At 45.6% G+C, this 23772-nt stretch overlaps 1 protein-coding gene across 2 annotated transcripts in view; it reads left to right on the top strand.

Annotated features, from left to right (window-relative positions):
• Positions 1-23772, top strand: part of DMRT1 (doublesex and mab-3 related transcription factor 1) — a 96499-nt gene that overhangs the window by 16487 nt on the left and 56240 nt on the right. For both annotated transcript variants that reach the window (XM_070794602.1, XM_070794603.1), the window contains exon 3: positions 21019-21302. In XM_070794602.1, the coding sequence (XP_070650703.1) occupies positions 21019-21302 (284 nt within the window). The remainder of the gene's footprint in view (positions 1-21018; positions 21303-23772) is intronic.

The raw sequence follows: 23772 nt of genomic DNA, 5'->3' as shown, positions 1-23772 counted from the left end.
CTGCCCGACCTCCTCCCCGCCCCGCCACACACACTATTTGGTATTTTAAGCCAGGAGACTGAGACAGCTGGGGGCAGACTGCAGAGGCCAGGAGCCCAAGGATTGGCCCTGGTCACTGTGCTCTGTAGACGAGTGGAGGAGCCTGTGGCTCATCTGGTTCCCCATCAGCAGACCAGAGCCAAATAGAAATGTCCCCATGGTGGAGCAGATGCACGTGACATGTTCTTCACACTCTTCCAACTTCTCTTAATGCCCTCATTCAGTGTAACCATGGGCAGAGCTCAAGTTAAGCTAAGGGTTCCAGAGATTGAACCATTTTACATTCTTGTCTGGAGCTGTGGTCTACAGATTCCAATATTACTGTCTGGTGTATAATAAGTCAGCACAGCCATGACTGCAGAGTGGGATACACTTGTCTAGTCAGATAATCCAGGCTGCTGGAGACTAATCTTATCCTTACCAATGTTACATGAAATTAGACTGTGTGTTACCCATCAGTTCAGTTCATTTGCTCAGTCGTGTCCGACTCCTTGCAACCCCATGAATCGCAACACGCCAGGCCTCCCTGTCCATCACCAACTCCCAGAGTGCACTCAGACTCACGTCCATCGAGTCACTGATGCCATTCAGCCATCTCATCCTCTGTCGTCCCCTTCTCTTCCTGCCCCTAATCCCTCCCAGCATCAGAGTCTTTTCCAATGAGTCAACTCTTCGCATGAGGTGGCCAAAGTACTGGCGTTTCAGCTTCAGCATCATTCCTTCCAAAGAAATCCCAGGGCTGATCTCCTTCAGAATGGACTGGTTGGATCTCCTTGCAGTCCAAGGGACTCTGAAGAGTCTTCTCCAACACCACAGTTCAAAAGCATCAATTCTTCGGCGCTCAGCCTTCTTTACAGTCCAACTCTCAAATCCATACATAACCACTGGAAAAACCATAGCCTTGACTAGACGGACCTTTGTTGGCAAAGTAATGCCTCTGCTTTTGAATATGCTATCTAGGTTGGTCATAACTTTCCTTCCAAGGAGTAAGCGTCTTTTAATTTCATGGCTGCAGTCACCATCTGCAGTGATTTTGGAGCCCAGAAAAATAAAGTCTGACACTATTTCACTGTTTGCCCATCCGTTTCCCATGAAGTGATGGGACCAGATGCCATGATCGTCAGTTTTCTGAATGTTGAGCTTTAAGCCAACTTTTTCACTCTCCACTTTCACTTTGATCAAGAGGCTCTTTTTAGTTCCTCTTCACTTTCTGCCATAAGGATGGTGTCATCTGCATATCTGAGGTTATTGATATTTCTCCTGGCAGTCTTGATTCCAGCTTGTGTTTCTTCCAGTCCAGCGTTTCTCATGATGTACTCTGCATATAAGTTAAATAAGCAGGGTGACAATATACAGCCTTGACATACTCCTTTTCCTATTTGGAACCAGTCTGTTGTTCCATGTCCAGTTCTGACTGTTGCTTCCTGAGCCATAGACTCTTTCAAAATGATTTTACTGCTTCTTTGGTTGATACATGTTCGGGTTGTGCTTCCCCCAGGGTGAGGGCTAATTGTTATTTACCAATTTCCAGAGTAGTGTCAGATTAGTTAACAGATTAACCAGTCTATTAGTGCCAGATGTCCCTCTAAGAGAGTGGTATGTGGTAGTAGAGGCTTGATCAAAGGTCTTCAAGATGAAGATACGTGGAAACAGAGTTTTGCTTTTACCTGGATAACTATATTGATACCTGGGGAGGAAACTCTATGTTGTTGAAAGAACATAAGATCTTGGGTCCAAAAACTTGCCTGTTATGCAATTTTTTTGATTTTGAGCAGTTCATTTATTTCTCTGAGTAGTCTGTTTTCTCATTTGTGAAATAGATAAAATATTAATAATAATGCCTCCCAGTTTATCTCACAGAATCAGTGTGGTGCTCAACTAAGATTTTAATGTAAAACTTTGTAAACCACAACAAAGTACAGAAATTCAGGCCATCAAACTCAAGTTTCAGATACTACAACGAGGAGCAGAGGAATGAGGCCGGATATGACCCACCCTATTAGCCATAAACTGTTTGTGTGTGTGTGTGTGTTTCTTCAAAAACCTAGCTCCATGAGCTGACATGTGAACTGTGGCTCTAAGTGAGGCGTATGTAACCCCTCACGGTTCCTCCAGCCCAGCCTGTACACCAGCAACTAGGAGTCTCTGAGACGCATCCATCTTAATGCTCACACAGTGAAGTATGAGTAAGCGTTCCCCTTCTTTTCTTGGCTTTGCTTTTTTCTTTCTGTTTCCTTAGTTGTACTGACACATGTCTTTAGTGTTAGCCATCTCTCACCCGTTTTAAAGGGAGTAGGGAGTGTTGGAGAACCACACCGATATCCAGGACTTGAGTAGAAGGAAGTTACCATCAGCAAAACAGGTAGAGCACCTCCTCTATCTTGCCGCCCCTCTCAGTTTGGACAGAAGTAACACGATTCAGACCTGGGACCCTGCCTGTCGAATGAAGAAAGCAGGCACGTTGGTACAGACCTGGCCGGGGAGGGAAGAGGAGTCCCAAGGACATGATTCCAACACCTTCATTTCTAACGCAGTGGATGAGGAAGGAATGCACAAGTGGGAGCGACATGTACTGTGCATAATTTCTCATTAGCAAGTTTGAGTGTGTCTGCAGCCGTCCCAGGGCACCCCACCCTGTCGCTGCCGCCTTGTGGAGCCCCGACATCCGCTGGATGAGGGTGGTAGTCACCTCCCTATCGCACTCTCCCATGTTTTTATCTGAGAGATGGTATTAGGAGTTACAGGGGAAAAGGAAGAAGAAGCACATCAAAGAGTTTTCTGGTGGCTTTTGAATAAGGGGCCTTATTGGCTCAGGGCTGTTAGCTTTGGGTGTGCTGTTTTCATCATGAAGCACCTGGGGTTTGTTTTTTTCTAAAAGATGTAGATAAACTAGAGAGAATCCAAGGGAAAGGCAACAAAAATGATGTATGGCTTGGAGAGAAGGAGAATAACAGTCTATAAATATTTGAAAGGTAATATAAAAGAGGGAGAGAGATTATTTACAGCAACGGAGAGGAGTTTGACAGGCAGCAAAAGCTTGCATCTAAGAGCAGGGGAGAATTGGGTTGGACTGAAGAAACAGAGCATAGAAAGGGTGATTATGCAAAGAAATGTAATTCTCACATTAGTTTGTGTTGCCAGGAGCTGGCATGGCAGGAATAAGGGGTGTTTCTCAAACTGAGGATCCATGCACGACTGTGAATAATGTTTTCTGATTCCTGAGTATAAAGGGAGAGAACGGGCAATGCTTTATCCTTTGCCGCCTGGGTGTGTAATCTGTTGAATTCCCAACTCTTTGGCATCATGTTTTCAAAGGAGATAATAATGATTACAGTACTATGAGCCCTCATTTACTGTCTGCCTCATGCCAGGTATGGTCTTACCTGCTTTGTTATTTATATTCTCATTTAATCTCTACAACAACTTTGTAAAATAGGAACTATTTTTTCTACTTATAAAGAAACAGATTTAGTACCATGCTTAAGATCACACATATTTTAAGTAGTGGAGTTGGGATTCCAGCAGCCCATGCTCATGGCCTGTACTGAGCTCCCTTACTCTGGTCATGATAGTAATTTGGGATCCACTAGGTAGCCAGGTTACTAAGCTAGGTAAGCAGTTTATATCCAGGTACAGTGGTAAGCAAAATAGTTGATGTCCAGAGCTTCTCTCTCTCCTTTTTTTTTTTTTTTTTTGCTTGAGATTTATTTTCTCAGTAAGTGCTACATTATTAATATACTACATTTTCTCATTTTGTATTTTGAGTCATACCATAGGCTTTAACCAGCCTCAAAGTTATATGGTGATGTGTAGAATCTTTGGTAAGAAATAAAATTTGATAAATCAGGCATTACCCCTGATCTTAAATGCAAGTTGTAGTGGTCATTTGTTGTTAGCACTGTGTACTTTCTTGGCTTTCTGACTCTGATATTATGTAGCATCCAGTGTATTTGCTAAACAAAAATACCCCAAATTAACTACTCAGACTCAGAGTGAAGAGCTAGTTTTTCCCATCAGTGCAAGAAGACACTAGACCTGGACTCAAGACCTGACTTTACTCAGGACTCCGTGTTCCTCCGTGCATAGGGCACCTTTCTAAGCTACAGGCAGCTCTTTCCAGGTGGCAGCCTCATCGAGTTTTTATTGGTAGCCACTGAAAATGTATGTAAATAACAGATTATTCCACCAGTGAGACGTTATAGTTAAAAGTTAACATCATTCGCATTAGCAGCTCTTTTCTTGACTCTGCTGTTCTTGGTTAAAATCTAGGATAATTAATAAGCGTTGAGACTTTGGGAGAAGTTGACCTTATTCAAAGGGGGCAGATCAGATTTTCTGGCAGGTGATAAAGTGTCAAGTGAGTTTCAGAGATAGGCTTTCTGCTAATTCCACAGCAGTTCCTCTCCATTTGGCCCGTGGGGCCATGGAATGCAGACCACACAGAGGCTCCTAGCCACAGATGGATGGTATGGAGTCCAGAATACGGCTCAAGCCACCGCATCCTTCACCTTGCCAGTCCTAGTCATGGTTCTGCACAGAAAGAAACAACCCTCCGGAGTTGTGTGCCTTTTGAAAATAAAGAGCTCTTTGCTTGCTGTACCCATGCTGTTCTCTCTGGAGTGCCTCTAGTGAATTTCTGTCTGGAGCCATCCCTAGATGACTTTCACTGTAAACTGTAATGATTTTACCCTGGTCATATTTCTCCCAAGGTCTCCTATCTCGGTTACTTGTAAAGCTACTCCTCCCCTCTCTTGTTCTCTTTGATCTTTTATAATTGGCTTAAAGCTCTCCATATTTAATCTGCAGTGACTTTGTTTCTCCTCCCTATTTTGGTGTTTTCAGTCCCTGCAAATTTAATAATCTGCTGCTTATTATTTTCTTAGTTTTTCTTAGGGTGTCGTATTCCTGTTGTACTATTTGTCTTTCCCCCTTGTCTACGTATTTTTTTAATTTTCGTTATTAATGCATGTCTGCAGTCTGTATTTTGACTTGCAATAAAGTCCTGCACATTCTGAGTAGTTGTTGGGCTTCCTCGTTTCAGACTCACCTGAACCTAAGGTGAGTTACCTGCATATGGTAATGTTATGACAAAATGACCTTTCCTACTTTAGAATTAAACCATTAAGCACCCAGTTGGTATAGAAGGAAGGAATGAATGAATGCAACTTTTGAGTTTTTGAGAGCTTTCCCTCACAAGTTGGCCTCCTGGTACAAATGACTGTGACTGCTCAACTTGTGTAGAAGAGCAGCTCTGTCACCTCCTCTGTGGTTGACTTTCTGGTGAGTCCTTTCCGTGACAGCATCCGCAGTGGTCTTTTCAGTAAGTTCAGCTCTTTAGCTCTGAAATTCTTTCAGTCCCAGCCCTTTAGTTTCTGCTCAGGTCAACTTTACTGCCACTTCGGGGCTGGGTCTAGTCCAGGGACAGAAAAGCCTCAGGGGAGTCTCCAGGCTCTGCCTATGTTGGTGTCTCCTTTCTGGGCGTGGGGAGTGGGAGCAGACAATTTCATCTCAAAACTGGTGTGTTCATAGAAGTGGATGCTTTTTGTTGGCTGGGTTCAGATAATTGCTCTTGCTTTATTGTTGAGTAGAAGACATCTTTATTCTCTGACTTGTCAATCCGGTATTGTTTTTGTGATGGAACAAACCTTGAGAAGCACGAGTGAGGCTGGCAGTTGACGCAGCCTCCAATGATACCCGGTGCTGCCCACAGAGTTGGCTGGCTGCTTTGCTGCAGATACGGGCCCCCTGTTTTAGAGTTTATGTAGTCCTCCTACCATGCCATGGGCTGTACCCACGCAGAGAGTTCCTGCTTCTGTGTTTATTTGGAGAATTGCCACATGGTTTTGATACTGGTGACCTTTCTGTGCAATGCAGTTTCTGAGAGCATGTTAGATTTCCAGAGACCCAGATGGACAAAATCTGCACAACACAGGTCCTGGATCTGGAAGATGAAAATGTACATGATGCCAGGGTGACTGTAGTTGTAAGGAGTTGGTCACTGATACAGCTGGTTCACTCATGCTCTTGGTCGTCATATAACCTTGTGGTTGACAGGCCCAGATTGGCTATTAGTAATCATTTATTTCAGCTGAGATTTGATTTTCTTTGCAGTTAGGAAGTTGATTGATACGTAGACGTACACATATGTATGTAGACACACACTTGTATGTATACATATGTATGACACATGTGTGTATATATCCCAAGTTTTCAGAGCCCCCATGGCCCTTCAGCTGTTGCTTCTGCCAGTCTCAAAAGCTGTAGGTTTCTGGCTCTCACCCCTCAGAAAGGAAAGGCATTGTCTCAGTTGAAGCCTCGCTTGGAAGACCTGGTTGGCAGAGTTTTCTCTGACTACACAGAGGCTGGGGATTCGGGTGGCCCCTACATGGGGAGACAGGAACCATCACAAGTGTGACACTTTTTGCTGTGCCTTCTTATCCCTGTGGTCAGTGACATGTTTGGTGGAGCAGTTACCTGTGAAGAGACAGCAGAGCTTGGGGGCAGTCACTTTACTTGGTATGTAGTGGCTTGTGTACATGGTTTAAGATCAGCTCCACACAGTTGGCAGCAGCTGGCCACAAGGCCACAGCAGTAGACTGACCATTTAGTCTCCCTGACCTCTGTCTATGGAGTCTGTCTTGACTTTGGTGGTTGATGCACCTTCAGGCCAGCATGTGGATAGTTAGTGGTCATGTGTATTTTTCTTCAAGAAATGGTCATTAGCAACAGATGTCTTAGCTGAAGGTATTCATATATAAGTGGCTTCCTTTTCCCTCAGTGACACAGCCTCGTGGTGAATTATGAGGTGTAAGATGGGGTCCTGCTGTAAACCGCATGCACATCCTTAGACTTGCCACTTGAGCTTCTCTGGGTATCGAAACGAAGGATAACGTTTCCTTCCTATACCTTCCCTGTTGTCAGATTTGCTGCAAACTGTTAGGTTTAATTCTCTGTGGTTCCCTTACCTGGCTTTTGTAAAGCTCATGGTTGAAAGGTTGGGCAAATGTTTATTTTTAGAGTCCCTTCCTTTTTATTTCAGAGGAGTTTTATTCAAAAGGAAGGGAAGACAGAATGAAAATCAGAACGGCAAACGTGAAGGGTTGTATCCATCATGGAGCTTCTGTGGAGGGTCTTGGTGCAGTTGTAGTTAGTGACCATACAGAGATGGGGTGGCTCCTTCCTAGCTTTTCGTGCGTGAAAATTATAATAGCTTAGAGTACGTCTCACGCCCTCATACCTGAGTGATGCAGCAGAAAAGACACAGAAATGCCAGGGGTGGCTGGGTATTTCGGCATCTGCGTGTACAGCCAGTAGTCCCCCACCCCTCTCCTCTTTCCCAGCTAACGTTGAAAAGTGAGGTAAATATAAGGTGACATTTTGGGCTGTGTCAGCAAATGTCAGTTCTAGAATTAATACTTTAAATGCACCTGGAATCCCCAAATCCCATCGTAATCACTGATTTGGACATAGTTCCTCCTCCTCCTCAAAAAACGCTAGAAGTGGGAACACACGTATTGAATTAAAATTTTTAGGTTTCACCCTCTCTCTCTCTCCCCTCCACTATCTCCACCTTCTCCCAGTAGTCTTTAAAAAGCATGATACAATTAAGCAGCCAAATCCAAAAGAAGGGAGGATAAAGGACTCTAGATAATTCCCAGTTTGGTTATCAGCCCCCACATAATGAAGAGTTGATTGTGCTTTATTTTCTTGTTATTTGAGGGGAGGGAAGACTCCATGAAAGTGGGAAAGGGACATCTGGAGGGGATCTGAATGTTCGTGATTTGAGATGAGTTTGCCTGTAAAAGGGTCTTGAGTCGGCTTTGGAATATACCATTCAGTGTATGGAGGGTCAGTAAAGATTCTTCACAGATTTGGTAAGAGGGAGCAGTTAACTATACCCGCGTGCAGTCCTGGAGGTTGTAGACCATGCCAGGAGAAATAATTATGCATGGTAATGGGCAATTACAGATAATGGCCTTCTGGGGGTGGCAGAGAATACACAGCCCCACAGCCTTGCCTGGAATGAACATTGAATAGCACATTAACTTTATAGCGAGCTAAAAGTTCAGCCTGGAACGGCAGCAGTCCCCTCAAATAAATAAAATCCCCATCTTATTAAAGGGAAGGACCGTAGTTACTAAGCTTCTCAAAAGCAGAATTCGATACACGAGGAGGTGGGGACTGGCAGAAGGGAAGGCAGGTCAGCAGTTCTCCACCTGCTGGTTTTGTCTCATTCAGTAGAGGTGCTGCCCACTCGTGGCAGGTACACAAGTGGAGGGGTTTGCTTTCCAGGTGCCAGGTTTGTGTCTGACATTTGATATAGCCCTGTCATGACTGCCTTGTGGGAGAAACAGGCTGTTCCGCGTTTCCTGATTATGACTTAGGGGAGTGATACCACAGCGACTGCACTCAAGGCTACTGTCTGACCTCAGAGAGGCCCGGGAGCCCAGGACTCTGCTCCTGTCCAAGTTCATTTGCGCTCAGGAAGCCCCACTGGGTGCAGCCCAGCCCTCCTGGGGTCCCTGAAGATGAACGTTGAGAGCAAGGGTGCTTTTCTCGGGCAGACTACGTGGTGGCTGTCTTGCTTGGTGGCCGAGAGAGGCTCTCAGTGTGTTGTGATTGTGGTGACAACAGCAGCTAACATTTATCAAGCACCGAGCCTTCCTCTGCACTCTTGTGCTGTAAATAGCAGTGTTCACCCATGTTATGTGTTTTGTGTAGACTTAAGTAACTGATCCAAGGTCTCAGGCTATGGATTCCAGATCTGATCAAGAGTTGGACCTGAGAGCCTGGGTCAGTGCTCTCGGTCCAAAGCTCTGCTATCCACTGCCCCACGTGGTGGTGAATGGCTGTGTCACTCAAAGAAATATCCCCAGTTAAGGTGTGAGGTGAGGTGCGACCAGTTGGGCCTTTCCTGCTGGCTGACTGCTAACTAAGCAGCTCTGGAGATGCTGATTCCATTTGCTCTGAAATCCATCCTCCTGTGATATGGAGGTTCTCAAAATTCTTGGACTCGAACAAATTCTCAAGGACGTTCAAAGAGGTTTTGTTTATGAGCTTTTGTTTATGTGGATTATATCTATTGATATTTATTGAATTAGAAACTAAAACTGAAAAACCAAGAATACATTGGTTAAATCTTTTAAAATTAACATAAGCAACATTTTAATGAAAAATAACTATTTTCCAAAGCATATTAGTGAGAGAGGGTGGTCTTGTTCACATTTTTACAAATAACTTTTATATGTCTGGCTTATTAATAGAACACAGCTGGATTGCCATATGTATTTAGTTCAATCTGTTGTTTTGATTGAAATACATTAGGACAGTTCAGCTTCACGTAGATAAATAGTTGGAAAAGGGAGAAAAATGTTTGAATAACCTTTTGAGATCACTGTGACTATTCTTTGATACTAGACCAAAACTTGACAAGTGATAATTTCTTACAGATTAGTTGCAGTGTAGATCTGAAGCCATGCTAATGAGTTTTCTGTACTCAGTTAAATAAAAATCCATCTTACACTGTAAATGGATATGTCACCCATGCATTATTTTGTAGTGTCATGCATTGGTCATTTGGAAAATATTAGTTCACTGAATTATACAGATCTCCCAAATGTTGACATTTTTATTCCAAAGTATCAGAAAATCCCACTCATTAAATATTACTGTTGATTTTTGTCAAAAGAGCCTTCAAGTTTGGGAAGCTGTCAGTGGAAAATGTTGGATGTAAGTTTTCCAAAGTTCAGAGTTTTACTTGAAAACTCAACATTTTGGCAATAAATACTGCCAGTTGTTTTCTTGAAGTGATAGGCTCACTTTTTTTCATTTTAAAGAAAATGGCTGCAAATACCCAAGTCTCAGTAACCGTAGTTTGTCATCAGTCATTCTTCCAAGTAAATGATGTTTCATTAAAAAAAAAAAAAAAAGCAGTGAGCATGGCCCTTCTTTCAAACATCTGCACAAGACCCTTTTCCAAGGACAGCATCATTGCAAAACAGGAGAAATGCTGTATGAGTCCTTCCCACATGGTCACACTACATGAAGAAGATGCCCTCAAAGATAGAGATTTAATCAATTTTTCCCTGCTTCATCAAGGGCATCTTAAGGAAAAATTGACATAATAATTTAAAAGTACTTTATTTCATAGCAGTGAGGAGTACAGTGACTCTCGGTACAGCTTGGTGGGACTGCCTTGAATACTGCTAAGAAACCAGGGTTTTCTCCACCATTGCTTCTGCATCATCAGTGCAGCTGTCAACACAGTGAAAAAGACCAATAACAGCTTTACGTTATTGTGGAAATACTTTTGACTTCATGGATCCTTGAAAAGAAGCCGTGGGCCGGGGATCTCAACTGTGTTTTTGGAGCTGCCACTGTAGGTGTGAGGATGGGAACCCTTGGCACTAAAACACCCACCCCTGATGGGTTTGAGGCAGTTATTGCCTGCTGGTGCTGCCATCACCTTGGGGCTCTGATGCCTGGGTCCCCAGCCAAGGGTTGTGGCCTGGTCCCGAGGGTTTTACCCTTCCACCTGTCCTGTACAGCCCCAGGTAAGAGGTGCTGACTTGGAAGCAGATTCCATTCCTGGGCTCAGTTCTTCTTAGCAGTTGGTTAAGGTGCTGTTCCTGATGGCTTGAAACATTCTATAAGACAAGTACCTGACTGAAAACCAGGGATGATAAATTGACCTGGGTAAAATCTGGGGTTGCCTGAAAGCCATGTGACACGATACCAGACATAATCTGGCTTTGTGTTTCTTCATATTTATTTAAGGGTCCAGTCTTTCCCTTCAGATTGCCGCCGGGGACCTGCAGGAGCAAAGTTGTTTTCCTTGAAGTGATGTGTTTGTCTTATATACATATACAGTCTTATTTTTAAAGAAAAGTTGTAAGAGCAGAGTCTAAATCCGAAATCTGGAAGAGACTGGCCTTGAGCAAACTGAAAAACTGATACCCCTCTGTTTAGCACCTTTCCTACTGAGAAGAAGACCCTGATATGTAAACTGTTGGAATACAGTTCAGAGCAGACCTTTTCTGTGGAGACCTAAATATGTGGACACGGTCAGTCAAAAACGCTCCTGATTTAAAATTTTCTCAGTGTGAGAAATATTAAAAAGACTGGAGAAAAAGATTCCCTGTAAGATAGCTCTGAGAATAGAGACCTGGGTGGAGAGGAAACTCACTGGGCACCTTCCCTCTTCTTCCGTCCTCCACTCCCGCACGAGCTCCGCCGCCACCTCCAGTATGCCAGTCAGTGCGGACAGAGCCTCAGACTGTCGGGCCCACAGAGAGACCACCTGTTTCTTGGCCATGACATAGGCTTTCATGGCCACGAGACATGGCGTTTCCTCCATATCTGACTCCCCTGTAGGGTGAACCGCCTCCCAGGGCGTCCAGGGGATCCTGCCGCACCCCACAGAGGGGCGGAGGCAGGGACTGGAGCAGAAACCGTGACTGGGAGAACTGGCAGGTGCCGGTGAGTGAGGTGGGGGCTGCCGCTGCGCCAGTAGCTGCTCCTGAGGACCGCAGAGCCAGGCCTGCAATTGACGTGTCCGTCAAATCCAGTTAGTACTTTTCCTGGGAGGAGAGTCCGAACTCCGTTAAGTGTTCAGTTACAGAACTCTGTGCTGTTCCGGCAGCACCCTCCTTCTCATCCTGATGGGACCCTGTGCCCCTCCTCCTCTGCTCTCCAGATTGCTCTGACATCCCATATACTTTTGGGGCCATGTCCCCTTTCTTCACTTGGAATTGCTTGCTTTCACCTTCACTCTCTCCTCCTTTGTTTAAAAATGTCTTCTACTATGGAAACCTCTGATCTCTGAAATTCTGCCTTGCACGCTTCTCCACACAGAGAGGAAACTCCTAGAGGACAGGGTTCGCTTTTGCTTAGATTCTGGGCCTCCCTGCCCAGCACTTTGAGAGCTCCTGCACTCAGGGGATGTCCTTGTCACTCACAGAGCTTCCCAGTGGCCCCAGTGGCCTCGGCGTGTTTCAAATGTGGCAGCTCTCCTGGAAGCAGAATCCACCCCCCTTTGTATTCTCTCTCTCCCCACTCTCCTTCTTGGTTCCTTTGATCTGGTCTTGACCAACAGTACCCTCCCCATTTTCCACCCCCCGAAGATCCCTTTGCACCTTTGCATCCCACATTGACATTGATATTTCACAGGTCTTTGAACCAAGCCTGCTCCTGGCTTCAAAGACCAACTTCAGGTTCGCTTTTATTATGCAACGCCTTCACCCTACAAAAAAAAGTGACCTTGACAGATTTCTCCAGGACCAAATGACCAAAAAAAAAAAAAAACATTCCTTGGGAGAGAAGTGGGCTGTAGCATCTTCCCTGTCTTGTGGACAAGAGTACCGTTAGTGATCCGGCATCAGCAGAACTTGTGCTTTGAAGGCTGGATTTCATCTCGCCCTCCTGGCCACACAGTTGTGCTTTCCCAGAGCCTTGGTCAGTCTCTGCTGTGTGTATGTGTGTGTGTCTTGGAACCTCCCCTTATGACAGGGCTCTGCAGCATCAAAGACTAGATCCTTTGTCTCTCAAAGCACTGGGCAGGTTGCCACACACACACAGGTGCTCAGTAAATTTACTGCTCTGAATATGAGTAGCAGGGGAAGGTGGCAGGTATGGTGATTCCTCTTGTCCACCGTCACGGTCACCACTTAATGGTGTGAACAATAGGCCCGCTGCTGTCTCAGTCATTAGGCTTCTGCACCAGCTCTGCTTTAGCTCAGAAAACCCACCCATTCCCTTGACTGGGTTGTGAGCTTTCCTTCTTGGAGCTGGATGAGTGCTCAGAGGGCCCAGGCCTTCCCTTGTGGCTCAGCTGGTAAAGAATCTGCCTGCAATGCTGAAGACCAGGGTTCGATCCCTGCGTTGGAAAGATCCCCTGGAGAAAGGAAAGGCTACCCACTCCAGTACTCTGGCCTGGAGAATTCCATGGACTGTATAGTCCAAGGGGTTGCAAAGAGTCTGACATGACTGAGTGACTTTCACTTCAGAGGGCCCAGGCATCAGCTCACTGACTTTTCTTCCGTGTGTAGCAATGTCAGGAGCTGATTAGTTTGGACATTGGGTTGCCTTGTGGAAAAGACTGCTAAAAACAGGGAGCTGAGGACCCAGGTGGCTCAGTGGTGTACCTATCAGTACAGGAGATACAGGAGACACAGGTTTGATCCCTGGTTGGGAAGATCCCCTGGAGGAGGAAATGGCTACCCACTCCAGTATTCCTGCCTAGAAAATCTCATGGACAGAGGAGCCTGGAGGGCTACAGTTAATGGGGCCGCAGAGAGTTGGAGCTGAGTGAGCAGGAGGAAGCCTCATTGTTCCACGTTGTTCCAGCAAGTGGCACCCCGCTGTCTCCTCCAGATTCTGTGACATGTCATCAAACAAGTTTGTCTTTTCTTAAGATCTAATGTTCCTTTAAAAAAAAAAAAAAAAGAGCAACAGCTTGTACTACTGCTGCACCTTCCTACCATTCAGCACATGATAGTGGCTGGCAGGTAATTTGACCTCAGACTTAGCAGTGCACAATTCTGCCTGGCTGGTACCTCTTAAAACCAGACACTCAGTAGGACAAGCACCGCACAAGGGATGGGATTGCAAAGAAAAATAAAACCCAGTATACATAAATCCACCGCTTACGTGAGATGGCTGTGAATCATAAATTTTAGTTTCCTATGTGATCTTTCATATAGAAAATGGTGGGGTTTGGTTTTGTCATTGAAAAGGGAGTATGGCTCCAGATTTGAACATAAAGGACTCAAAGTGCAACAACTCTGAGAATCTTGACACTAGCCAAGAGTGGGAGAAAAAGCCTTCACACACCTTAAAATGAATTACTGGTTAAGTACCATTAATATGCCATGGGCCCGGAGGCCAGCATATAACACTGCAGGATCGATAAGGGTGTTTATCATGTGTGGGTATTGATCTTTCAGGAAGGAGTGAATCATATTTCACGCTGCATATGTTAGTGCAAAAAAAAAAAAGTAGCAGTGGGAATGGGAAGCCTTATCAAAGATCTGGATGTGTGGATGGTAGATAAACATACAGCGCTGTAATCGGAGCCCTGCAGTGAGAAGACATCAGCTATGTAGGCAGCGTGTCTGCAGTGTCTGTTAGCCAATTGCTGCTGGTCATTTTTCCAGAAGACATGCTTCACCAGGCCTGCTTGCTTTCCTAGCTGTAGAACCCACACCTCCTGATCTTTCTTCCTTATAGTATACATTAGGACGCTCCCAGTCATAAGTAACAACACTTAAGACAACTGGCTTCATGCTTCTGTTTGCATCTTGGCAGAGGACATAGGGGTTGATAATTCCTGTAAAGCACCTGCTTAAGGAAACGACCCCATTTTCTTGGAACAAGGCCGTGGTGTTCTCTATTATTATGAATATAGTTGGTAAGTCACCTTGGCCAGTTGGTATTCTGGAATCATCTTGGCCAGTTGGCATTCTGGAATAACAAAGAGGGAGATGCAGCGTAAGAGTTTCCGGCGGCCTCAGACGTTTCCGTCTCAGTACACTGCTCTGGTCTTCTCAAGTCAGTCACGGTGGCCGTGCAGTTTCCAGTCCCTGTCACAGCATGGGTGTGACGGGGCGAAGTCACAGCCACGGTCAGGGGGCCTGGTACAGAGCCGTGCGTTCAGCTCGCGGGTACGCGCCAACTGTCAGTATCTACTGCTTTGTTTCTTTCTTTCTGAGATTTAGAAAATAGGAGTAGCCTGTTAGGAGTTTGTACAAGGAACACCACTCTTTGAATATATGTACACATACGTGTGTATACATATGTACCATTTCAAATTTTGTATGCTTCGTTTATACATTTTGTGGCTTATGAATTGGAAATATTTCGTGTTTATCATCAATTACTAGTGACACTTAGCCTGACTCACTAGCGTGACTTTGAAGACACCTCAGTGGTGAAGGACTGTCTCTGGTAACTCTTGGGAGAACTCTGCTGTAACCCAGGTTGGAGAGAAGGCATTTGCTGTTTGTATCCTTACCTTGGGTGAGGGCTGCACGTCCCTTCTTGGGCTGCAGTGAGTAAAGCGTGACCACTCAGCAGTGGAGCAAGGATCTGAAAGGGGGTCTGGGGGCATCTCTGGTCCCTGGGTGACAGGTTGTTAGTAGTGTGACAGGGTTGTTTGAAGGGAGTTCCCACAACAGCAGACGTTCCAGTGTTCTTCATGTGGTTCCCTTTTCCTGTTACTGCAGCTTCCCTGTGCAGCAGTTTAGTTACCTCTTCAGGTCTGGAGTGTTTAAAGAGTCCTACCTGTTTTGGTCTATAGACCATGTACACGGACATACACAGAAGAGACTGTTGTAGCCTACTCTGTTCTTTTACCTCCTTGTTTTGAATTCATCTTTTGTGCTTGGACCAGATTAACTTTACTAAAACATTTTTGTTATTCTGTTGCTCTAAAAGGGCTTCCCTTGTGGCTCTGATGGTAAAGTATCCACCTGCAGTGCTGGAGACCTGGGTTCTCATCCCTGTATTAGGACGATCCCCTGGAGGGAGGGCATGGCAACCCACTCCTTGCAGGCAACCCATGCAAGTATTCTTGCATGGAGAATTTCATAGACATGGGAGCCTGGCGGCCTACAGCCCATGGGGTTGCAGAGAATCGGACATGACTGAGTGCCTAAGCACAGCTTGCTCTGAAAACTCATTGACTCCCTGGAACTTGAGGGGCAATCAGAAGCCCTTGTCTGGATTCACAGACAAGGCCTTCCACAGTTTGTCCCTAAGTAACTTTCCAGCCTCAGCATCTCTTGTCCCCTGACATGAACGCTGCGCTCCAGCTAGGCTTATCTGGTCAGTGTCCCTGGAAAAGGACATGTCTTGTCCTTTTCCCCTTCCATGACCATGTTGACACTGTTCTCTCTTGATTTCCTCCCTCACCCCACCGTCTCTGAATTACCTCCATCTTTGCTGATGGTGACGTCTGCCTATACTGTCATCATAGCCATTGGATTATCGGTTTGTAGGATTCTTGGTCTAACACATAACTTTCCCAAATAGATAACTCACTCTTAAGAAGAAATGAAACATTTTGAATGTTTCTTTGTGCCTTTTGCAATACCTGGACATGGTTGTTCTGTGATGACTAATGAAAAAAATCAAATATAAGTACTAGAATACACCTTAAGGTCAAGAATAAATGATTTCTGCACTGCCCACTCCTCTTGATAATCCAGAAGCCTGATGAGGAGTAGTATAGTTTGTCAAAGCCCCGGTGTGGGCCATGAAAGTTAGAACCGTCTGGCAGCAGTATACACAGAGCAGCTACAGCTTGTGATCCAAGCTCTGCAGCGGTTTCTGTAGCAGCCCAGTTTCTCTCTTCAGTGGAAGTAATGTGTGTGCTCTCGTTTGATAGCCAGTCAGCACTGTCACAATAATGCAGTCGGGAGTCACTCTTTTTTTAGGGAAATTGGTGGGGCAGTTGCAGCTTCCCAGGTGGCTCAGTGGTAAAGAATCCACCTGTCCAGCAGGACACTTGGGTTCAGTCTCTGGGTTGGGAAGATGCCCTGGGGGAGGGCATGGCAACCCACTCCAGTATTCTTGCCTGGAGAATCCTATGGACAAAGGAACATGGCGGGCTGCAGTCCACGGTGCGGTCATAAAAGAGTCAGACACGACGTAGTGACTAAACAACACCAGCGCTGTCACAGTAACCCAGTCAGGGATCACGTTTTTTAGGGAAAATTTATGGAGCAGTTGCTTTGAATCGTGAGGCCAGTGGTGGTTGAGCTTTTGAGTGTATCAGGACCTATTGAAGGCTTTGTTAAAACTCAGGATGCTTGGCCAGCCCTCACAATTTCTGGTCTGTGGGACTGGGGTGGGTCTGAGAACGTTCTTCTCTGTAAGTTCGCAGGTGGTGGCTGTGCCGCTGACTTGAGGCCCACACTGAGCAGCGCTGGGTGAGACCCGTGTAGTTTCCTGGGTGTTTATTTCAGCCTGGGACGTGCCCACCTACTGGTAATGGGCACATCAAGGCTGAGAAGCGTGCAGCTGTTGTTTTAAGTAAGGTTTTAATTTGAATCTTTAAGATACAGTTGGGTGGTTTATAAAATACAGAATTCGGTAGTTCCTCATGTCCCTGGGGTGGGTGCCCTTTCCCAGTGCTTTTTAAAATGTCACTTTTTAAGAGCGTGTAAACATTTTTAAGTCCAAAATATTTAGGCATTTACTGTTACAAAGCTCAAGTGATTTGTATTATGTGAATATTGGTGTGAATCAAAAGTTTTCCAATATATGTCTTAATTTATTCTTAAAACTCAATATACTTTGAAAGAGGTAATAAAATATGGTAGGTGGAAAGGTGATGGCGTTTTAATGAATTACTGTCTGTAGCAAAACAAATCCTTTCTTTGATCTGATGTATGATGTAGCATTTTATTTGAGGTTTAGTCTGAAGTTTATTGAAGCATTCTTGTTACCTTGAGGATTATTACTGACAACATTTTGTTGCTGGATAAACTGAGGCCTGATTAAAGGTCCTGACTAGGGTTATGATGTAGAAAGTCTTGAAGCCTGTGCCCTGAATGCCAGTGTCTTTGAGTTTCTGTTTAATTCTTTACTTCCTATTATATTTTGTTTTCTTTATCAAGAAGCTTGGTTTTCAATGGCAGTCCCTGAGGGTACCCAGTGTTTTTAACTCTAGAGACAGGGATGAGCATCTGAAATGCCTATGAGATTGTGTATGGATGTGCCACTAATGCTTATGACTGGATGGTAAGAATGTCATTCATTCCTTTTTTTAAGTAACCATGTAATTTATCATTTTTTGCCAAACTTGTATTGCTTTTAACAATAAAGTTTAACAGTAAAGACATGACATTGAAAACAAAAGACCTAGATACTGAAAACCACATATTCGCCACTAAACTGTGTTTAAAATAAGAGAAGGGACTGAGGGAAGTTCAGGAGGTGAGAAGGGCACGTGCCGTCTCCAGACTGGAGTAGAATAATGGGGTTGGAGCTTCTCATCTCTTGGCTGGGAGGACGAGTAGGGAGGAAGGCAAGAGATGTTGTAAGATGATGTCCCTGATGAGGCATCGCCAGGAGCCTGTGGTGGACGGATGTGGTGTCCCAGCAGAGAAGAGACTTCAGTGCTGACTGTAAAATGAGGCTGTAAAAATACATTTTGTTGTAGCTGTCTCCCGAACCTTCCAGAGAGTGCACGTTTAGTCATGCCTTCCCCACGTTCAGTCAGATGACCCTTTCTGAGCACCTGCTCTGGACCACGTGTTACTAGTCTTGGGAATTGCTCTTCATGATCTTCCCCCTGCCTGCGTGTGCTCAACCCTTCTCTGTGTTTTAAAGATAAAATAACATCTTATTACTCCTTGGAGCTTCCCGTCTTTTCTCATATTTATTTTGATGCTAGGCTACTTGGAAGAAAACCTGTTCATTGATCCTTGCTGCAGATTCTTACCCCCATGTATCTGGCAGTGTGCTCAGCACGAGGATGCACAGTGAGCGGGGCTGGGGTGGGGGGTGCCGCTCGTTGGGTGTCCCTTCCTACCAGAGAGAGAAGGCTTGTCACCATATTCACGGAGCTCACCTGCTCTTTATCTCCTGCAGGCATCTTTTCTCACTGTGCTGAAACCACGAGGCCCTAAAGGCCCAGCCGTCTGTGGCTCTTTTCCAGAACTAATTTTGCTTGGTCTCTTAGCAGCGGTGGACACCGTGGCCTGCCCTGCTTGGTCCCTGTCGACTTCGTCATCTGTGGCATTAGGCTCTGTCCTCTGTCCTCCAGGGTCCTGGCCTTGGTGCTCTTTTCTCCTTTCATAACATACTCTTCTCTACACCTTCCTGCTGCTCTCCCCAGATGCAGTCCACATCTCCGGGTGGTGACTCCTGAATCTCGACCTCTCCCATGAGTGCAAGTGCCAAGTTTCTCATCCTCACTCACCTGCCCATGTGTGTGCCCCACGGCCCCGTGATGCAGCAGACAGAGCTTACCCTCGATCTCCACTGCCGCCTAGGTCTCCTGCCCTTCCTCTTCTTCCGTGTCTCAGTTCCTGGCGCCCCTTGGTCCTGAGTTCTGTTGCGTTTCCTCCCACCCCCACCGCGTGTCCCTGGCCCAGCCTTCCCCAGCTGTTATTTGCAGACTGCTGTGTCTCTCCCCGACTACTTCAGCGGCTCCCTGCTGGCTCTCCTGCCCCTGGCTTGTCTTCCCTTCTCTTGTCTTGAGAACTGCTATCCAGCTGAATCCCCCCACAGTGCAGCTCTGTGCTCCTTTGCTCAGAAACCCTCAGTGGTTTCTACACACCCTGGCGAGAGCTGAGAGCCATCTCAGGCTGTCCCTCGCCTGTCTACAGCCTGCCTGTCACCCTGGCCCTCTCTTGCTCTTTTCTCACCCAGGTCTTCACCTCAAGGGCCGGTCCATCACTACAAAGTCCCCCACACTTCCTGCTTCCATCCCCGTGTCCTCGCTGCCCTGTCTTCGGTTTTCTCCTTTTCTTGTGCTCACGCTCAGTCATGTCTGACTCAAAGACCCACTGGACTGTAGCCTGCCAGGCTCCTCTGTCCATGGGATTTCCCAGGCAAGAGTACTAAATCAAGTTGCCATTTCCTTCTCCAGGGGATCTTCCCGACCCAGGGCTCAAACCCATGTCTCCTGCGTCTCCTGCATTGGCAGGTAATTCTTTACCACTGAGCCACCAGGAAAGCCTGTTTTTCTCATTTTCACCTATTTTCTGCTCCTCTATTTATTTGGATATGCCAGATAGAAGTTATGGCACATGGGATCTTTTAATTGCAGCATATGAAATCTTTACTTGTGGCATGCAAACTCTTAGTTGTGGCATGTGGGATCTAGTTCCCTGACCAGGGATCAAACCCATGTCCCCTGCATTGGGAGTGTGAAATCTTAGCCACTGGGCCACCAGGGAAGTCCCCTGCTCCTCTTTTAAAGTGAAACTCAGGTGCAGTTTTTGTTTTATTTAATGGCAGTCTCTGTAATTCCTTTCTAGGCTGTGTGTCATCTTTCAAGCCTTAGAGATTGCATTGTTGTTCATAGGTATTTCTGCATGAGAGTCCTCGTTATAGTTTGTGATCCCATCATTTATCCTAAACTGTAGATTCCACATGGGCAGGGGCAGCCTAATACCTCGTAGCCATTTCAGGCACCTGGCCAACTCATAGAACATTGTTTAATAAAAAGTGTTGGAGAAAAAAAAAAAGTGTTGGAGAGATGACTTAGGAGTCCCTTCAGTTGATTGGAATTGACGGTTTAACATCTAGACCCTGTGCTGCAAACTTCAGCCTGTGGGTCACTTGGGCCTGTTGCCTGTATTTGTGAATAAAGTTTTATTGCAATGCAAGCACCCAGCAGCCTGTATGTTCCACAACAGAATGGCCACAAAGTCTAAAATAGACACTAATGCACCTTTTACAGAAGTTTGTCTCCCAGGTCTATACCATTATCCAGACTAGGGAAGGATAAAGAACGATCAATTGGAAGGAGATGAAAGAAACCAATGTTTGCTTAAACTCTTAGCCTCTTGCTTTGCCTTCAGACATACTGGTGTGGACAGACGAACAGAAAAGGCATCTAGATTTTCTTATTACTTGATTTAAAGTGAAGTGCAATTAATTTTGTTACAAGACTTCCAGATAGACAACTTAGCTAGATTTGATCTCTAATTTCTTGACATTAGGGTAGGAAATTTCTCTGTAGAAGTTAGACGTGGTCAGCCTTTATGTAACTAAAATGAGCCCTGCCTAAAATATTTTTGGTGTTCTCAGTAAAACCAACCACCAGTGCCTGTCAGCTCTGCTGCCCGAGTTGCTCCAGCCTTTGGAACTTACCTGTGTTCTGGCCACAGGGCAAGCAGCACGTTCCGGAGCCTTGCTTTGAAGCTCTGCGGATCTTGAGGAGGGAGGCCGTATGTTGGCAAGGTGTGCAGGTAGAATTTTGTGGTCCTGAGACTGATACCATGTTGTCGTTTGCTTTCTTTCTAGAGGGGCGTATGGTCATCCAGGATATTCCTGCTGTCACCAGCAGAGGGCATGTGGAGAACACACCCGATCTCGTTTCTGACTCCACCTACTACAGCAGCTTTTACCAGCCGTCTCTGTTTCCGTACTACAACAACCTGTACAACTACCCGCAGTACCCCATGGCCTTGGCTGCTGACTCCTCTTCTGGGGACGTGGGAAATCCCCTTGGGGGCTCCCCTGTGAAGAACAGCCTCCGGAGCCTCCCAGCACCTTATGTGCCTGGTCAGACAGGAAACCAGTGGCAGGTAAGTTGTTACCCAGAGAGTGAAGAGGATGTTTGAAACCACACAAACACATACACCCAAACCAGCACACGTGTGTGCCATTGTGCAAAACGTGTAGAAAGTGTTCACTCTACCCATAACATCATTTAACCACAGTCGTTGACTAAAAGGAACTGTAAAGAAATACGCGTACATTTGTTTGCATTTTGGAATTTTACTTTTTCATACTTCAGTGTCACTTTGTGTAAACCCCAATGGGCCAGAATCAGTTTCGAAAGTGGCTTCTCTGTGAGGCCTCACCTCCGCCAGCCTTTAGAGCAGCTTAGAGAATACTGGACTCAGCCTCTGGGTGGGAGTAACCGTGTGCTGTTGGCACCCTGGAAGGGAGATGCAAAGTGATCCGAATGTTTGCATGGAAGAAAGGTGAGAGGAACTAGGTTACTGCTGTGCTGGGCCAACTTGAGAGCATTTTTATCTGGGGATGGAGGTCAGTCTTTCATACACTAAGTATGTGTTTCTGAAATAGTGTGCAATCAAGAGCTTTTAATATTTGGGGTAAAACAAAGCATTTTGCATTATCAGGCAACATTTATTCGGCGCCATTCTGCCATTCAGTTTTCACCATTTCTCTCATGCCAGTTTGTCAGCGGCATGTTCAAGGCCTGGAAAGCATAGCGTTCCAGGCTGGATTAGCATGTTGTGAGAATGTGCACCCATAAGCACTTAGAATCAGCGCCTCCAAACCCCCTCCACCTGTAGAATACCAATTGTGCGAGAATTGTTCTCCTTTTGGGTGCGTTTACTGTATGTGGGCTCTCCACATCGATTCCAGCACACTGAGGTATATGTATTTGGGGAGTTTAGGGTAAGTCTTTGACCTTTTTATACCCACTTCTAAAAAATGCACATTGACATTTTCTTCTGAGCAATTCTGTTCCACTTTGCATTTGTTGGTGTGGAGAAGTTGTTGATACTCCCTTAACCTCTTTTTTGGGCTCTCACACTGGCCTTATGGACCTGACTTCCTTGTAATAGTCATGTGTCAGCTTTAATCCTCTGGGCTACTCATTTTTGTTAGTTTTTCATGAGTTTTACTTTTAGAATCATACTTTTAAAAAAGGTGCTGGAATTTACAGCTGATGTGAATGTAAGGAAATTCAGTGATTTATAGATCTGCAGGCTGGAGTCCTGTAGGCCTTTCAAAGTGCCAGTTGGGTTTTATGATTTGGGACACGTTTTAGGTTGATTTCTGTTAGAGATGCTCTTCTAAGAAAGGAGAAAGAAGTATCTTATTTGTTTAGTTGCTAAACAAATTTATTTGTTGTTAGTTGTTAAGGCATGTCTGACTCATTATGACACCGTGGACTATAGCCCTCCAGGCTCCTCTGTCCGTGGGATTCTCCAGGCAAGAATACTGGAGTGGGTTTCCACTTCTTCTCCAGGGCATCTTCTCAACTCAGGGATCGAACCTGCATTTCCTGCATTGCAGGTGGTCTCCTGCATTGTAGGCCAGTTCTTTACTGCTGAGCCACCAGCGAAGCCCCATATATGTTATAAGGAAGCAATAATTAAATAGAAACACGTAGCAATAATACTTATAACCAGTATTTAAGGGACAGGAAATGAACAGCTCACTTTTTTACCAAGTCACTATGGCAGGGGTGTAGGGAATGGTGTTCTGGGGCAGAGCCTCTGCCCACCTGGCTGTTCTGCTGTGTCAGGAGGGTGCCCTGGCTCTGCTCTGTGGACAGTGCCTTGCCCATTCCTGGGGGAAGCTTCCCCAGAGGGCAGAGGGTGCAGTGGCCCTCTCCTTGTTGTAGCCATGCTTTCCTGTCTCCCTTGTGGAAGGGGTCCCACAGCTGCACCTGGGGGGCCCTGAGCTGGTCTCCCTCACCGGACCTTCCCCCTTGGTCTGACCCTGGCTCCACATGAAGGGCCTGAAGCTTAAGCAGCATCTCCACCATCTACTGTCTTGACTCTCTCTTGCTAAGATCCAAGTTCCCTCCTCACTCTTCACCAGAGCAGTAACTTTGATGTTATCTTCCTTCCCTTGCTGCTTTGTGTATCAGGGTGTTTGTGGGGAGCAGTGTGAAATGTTTTCAGAACAAAGAGCTCTTTTCTGGTTCCTAGAAAAGATCGATTCTAGTGGAGATTGTCATCATTTTTTAAAGCCAGACTTCTTAGAAATTAGTGGGGAGGGTCCTGAATTATTTACGAAAAGAAATCATTGACTTTTCATTGTAGAGTTGAGACTTCCTATAAGTCTCCCTATAAAGTCATGTAAGTCACAAGTAATTATTGAACACCTACTCAGTGAAAAGCTTATTTTTAAAAAAGCTAGAGCATTCTCCAGGGCCAACATCCCAGGACTCTTCCTTGGTGATGCCCTGCACTCATGCCGAGAGCTGCTTTAATTCAGGTCTGCCTCCAGCCTCTGGAGATTTGTGGCCCAATCAGGGGTTCCTGTCCTGTTGTGAAACAGGAATAACAT

The sequence above is a fragment of the Bos indicus genome, chromosome 8 (assembly GCF_029378745.1).
Source record: "Bos indicus isolate NIAB-ARS_2022 breed Sahiwal x Tharparkar chromosome 8, NIAB-ARS_B.indTharparkar_mat_pri_1.0, whole genome shotgun sequence".
NCBI lineage: Eukaryota > Metazoa > Chordata > Mammalia > Artiodactyla > Bovidae > Bos > Bos indicus.
The sequence above is the reverse complement of the archived record's forward strand: the minus strand, read 5'-3'. Positions and strand labels throughout refer to the sequence as shown.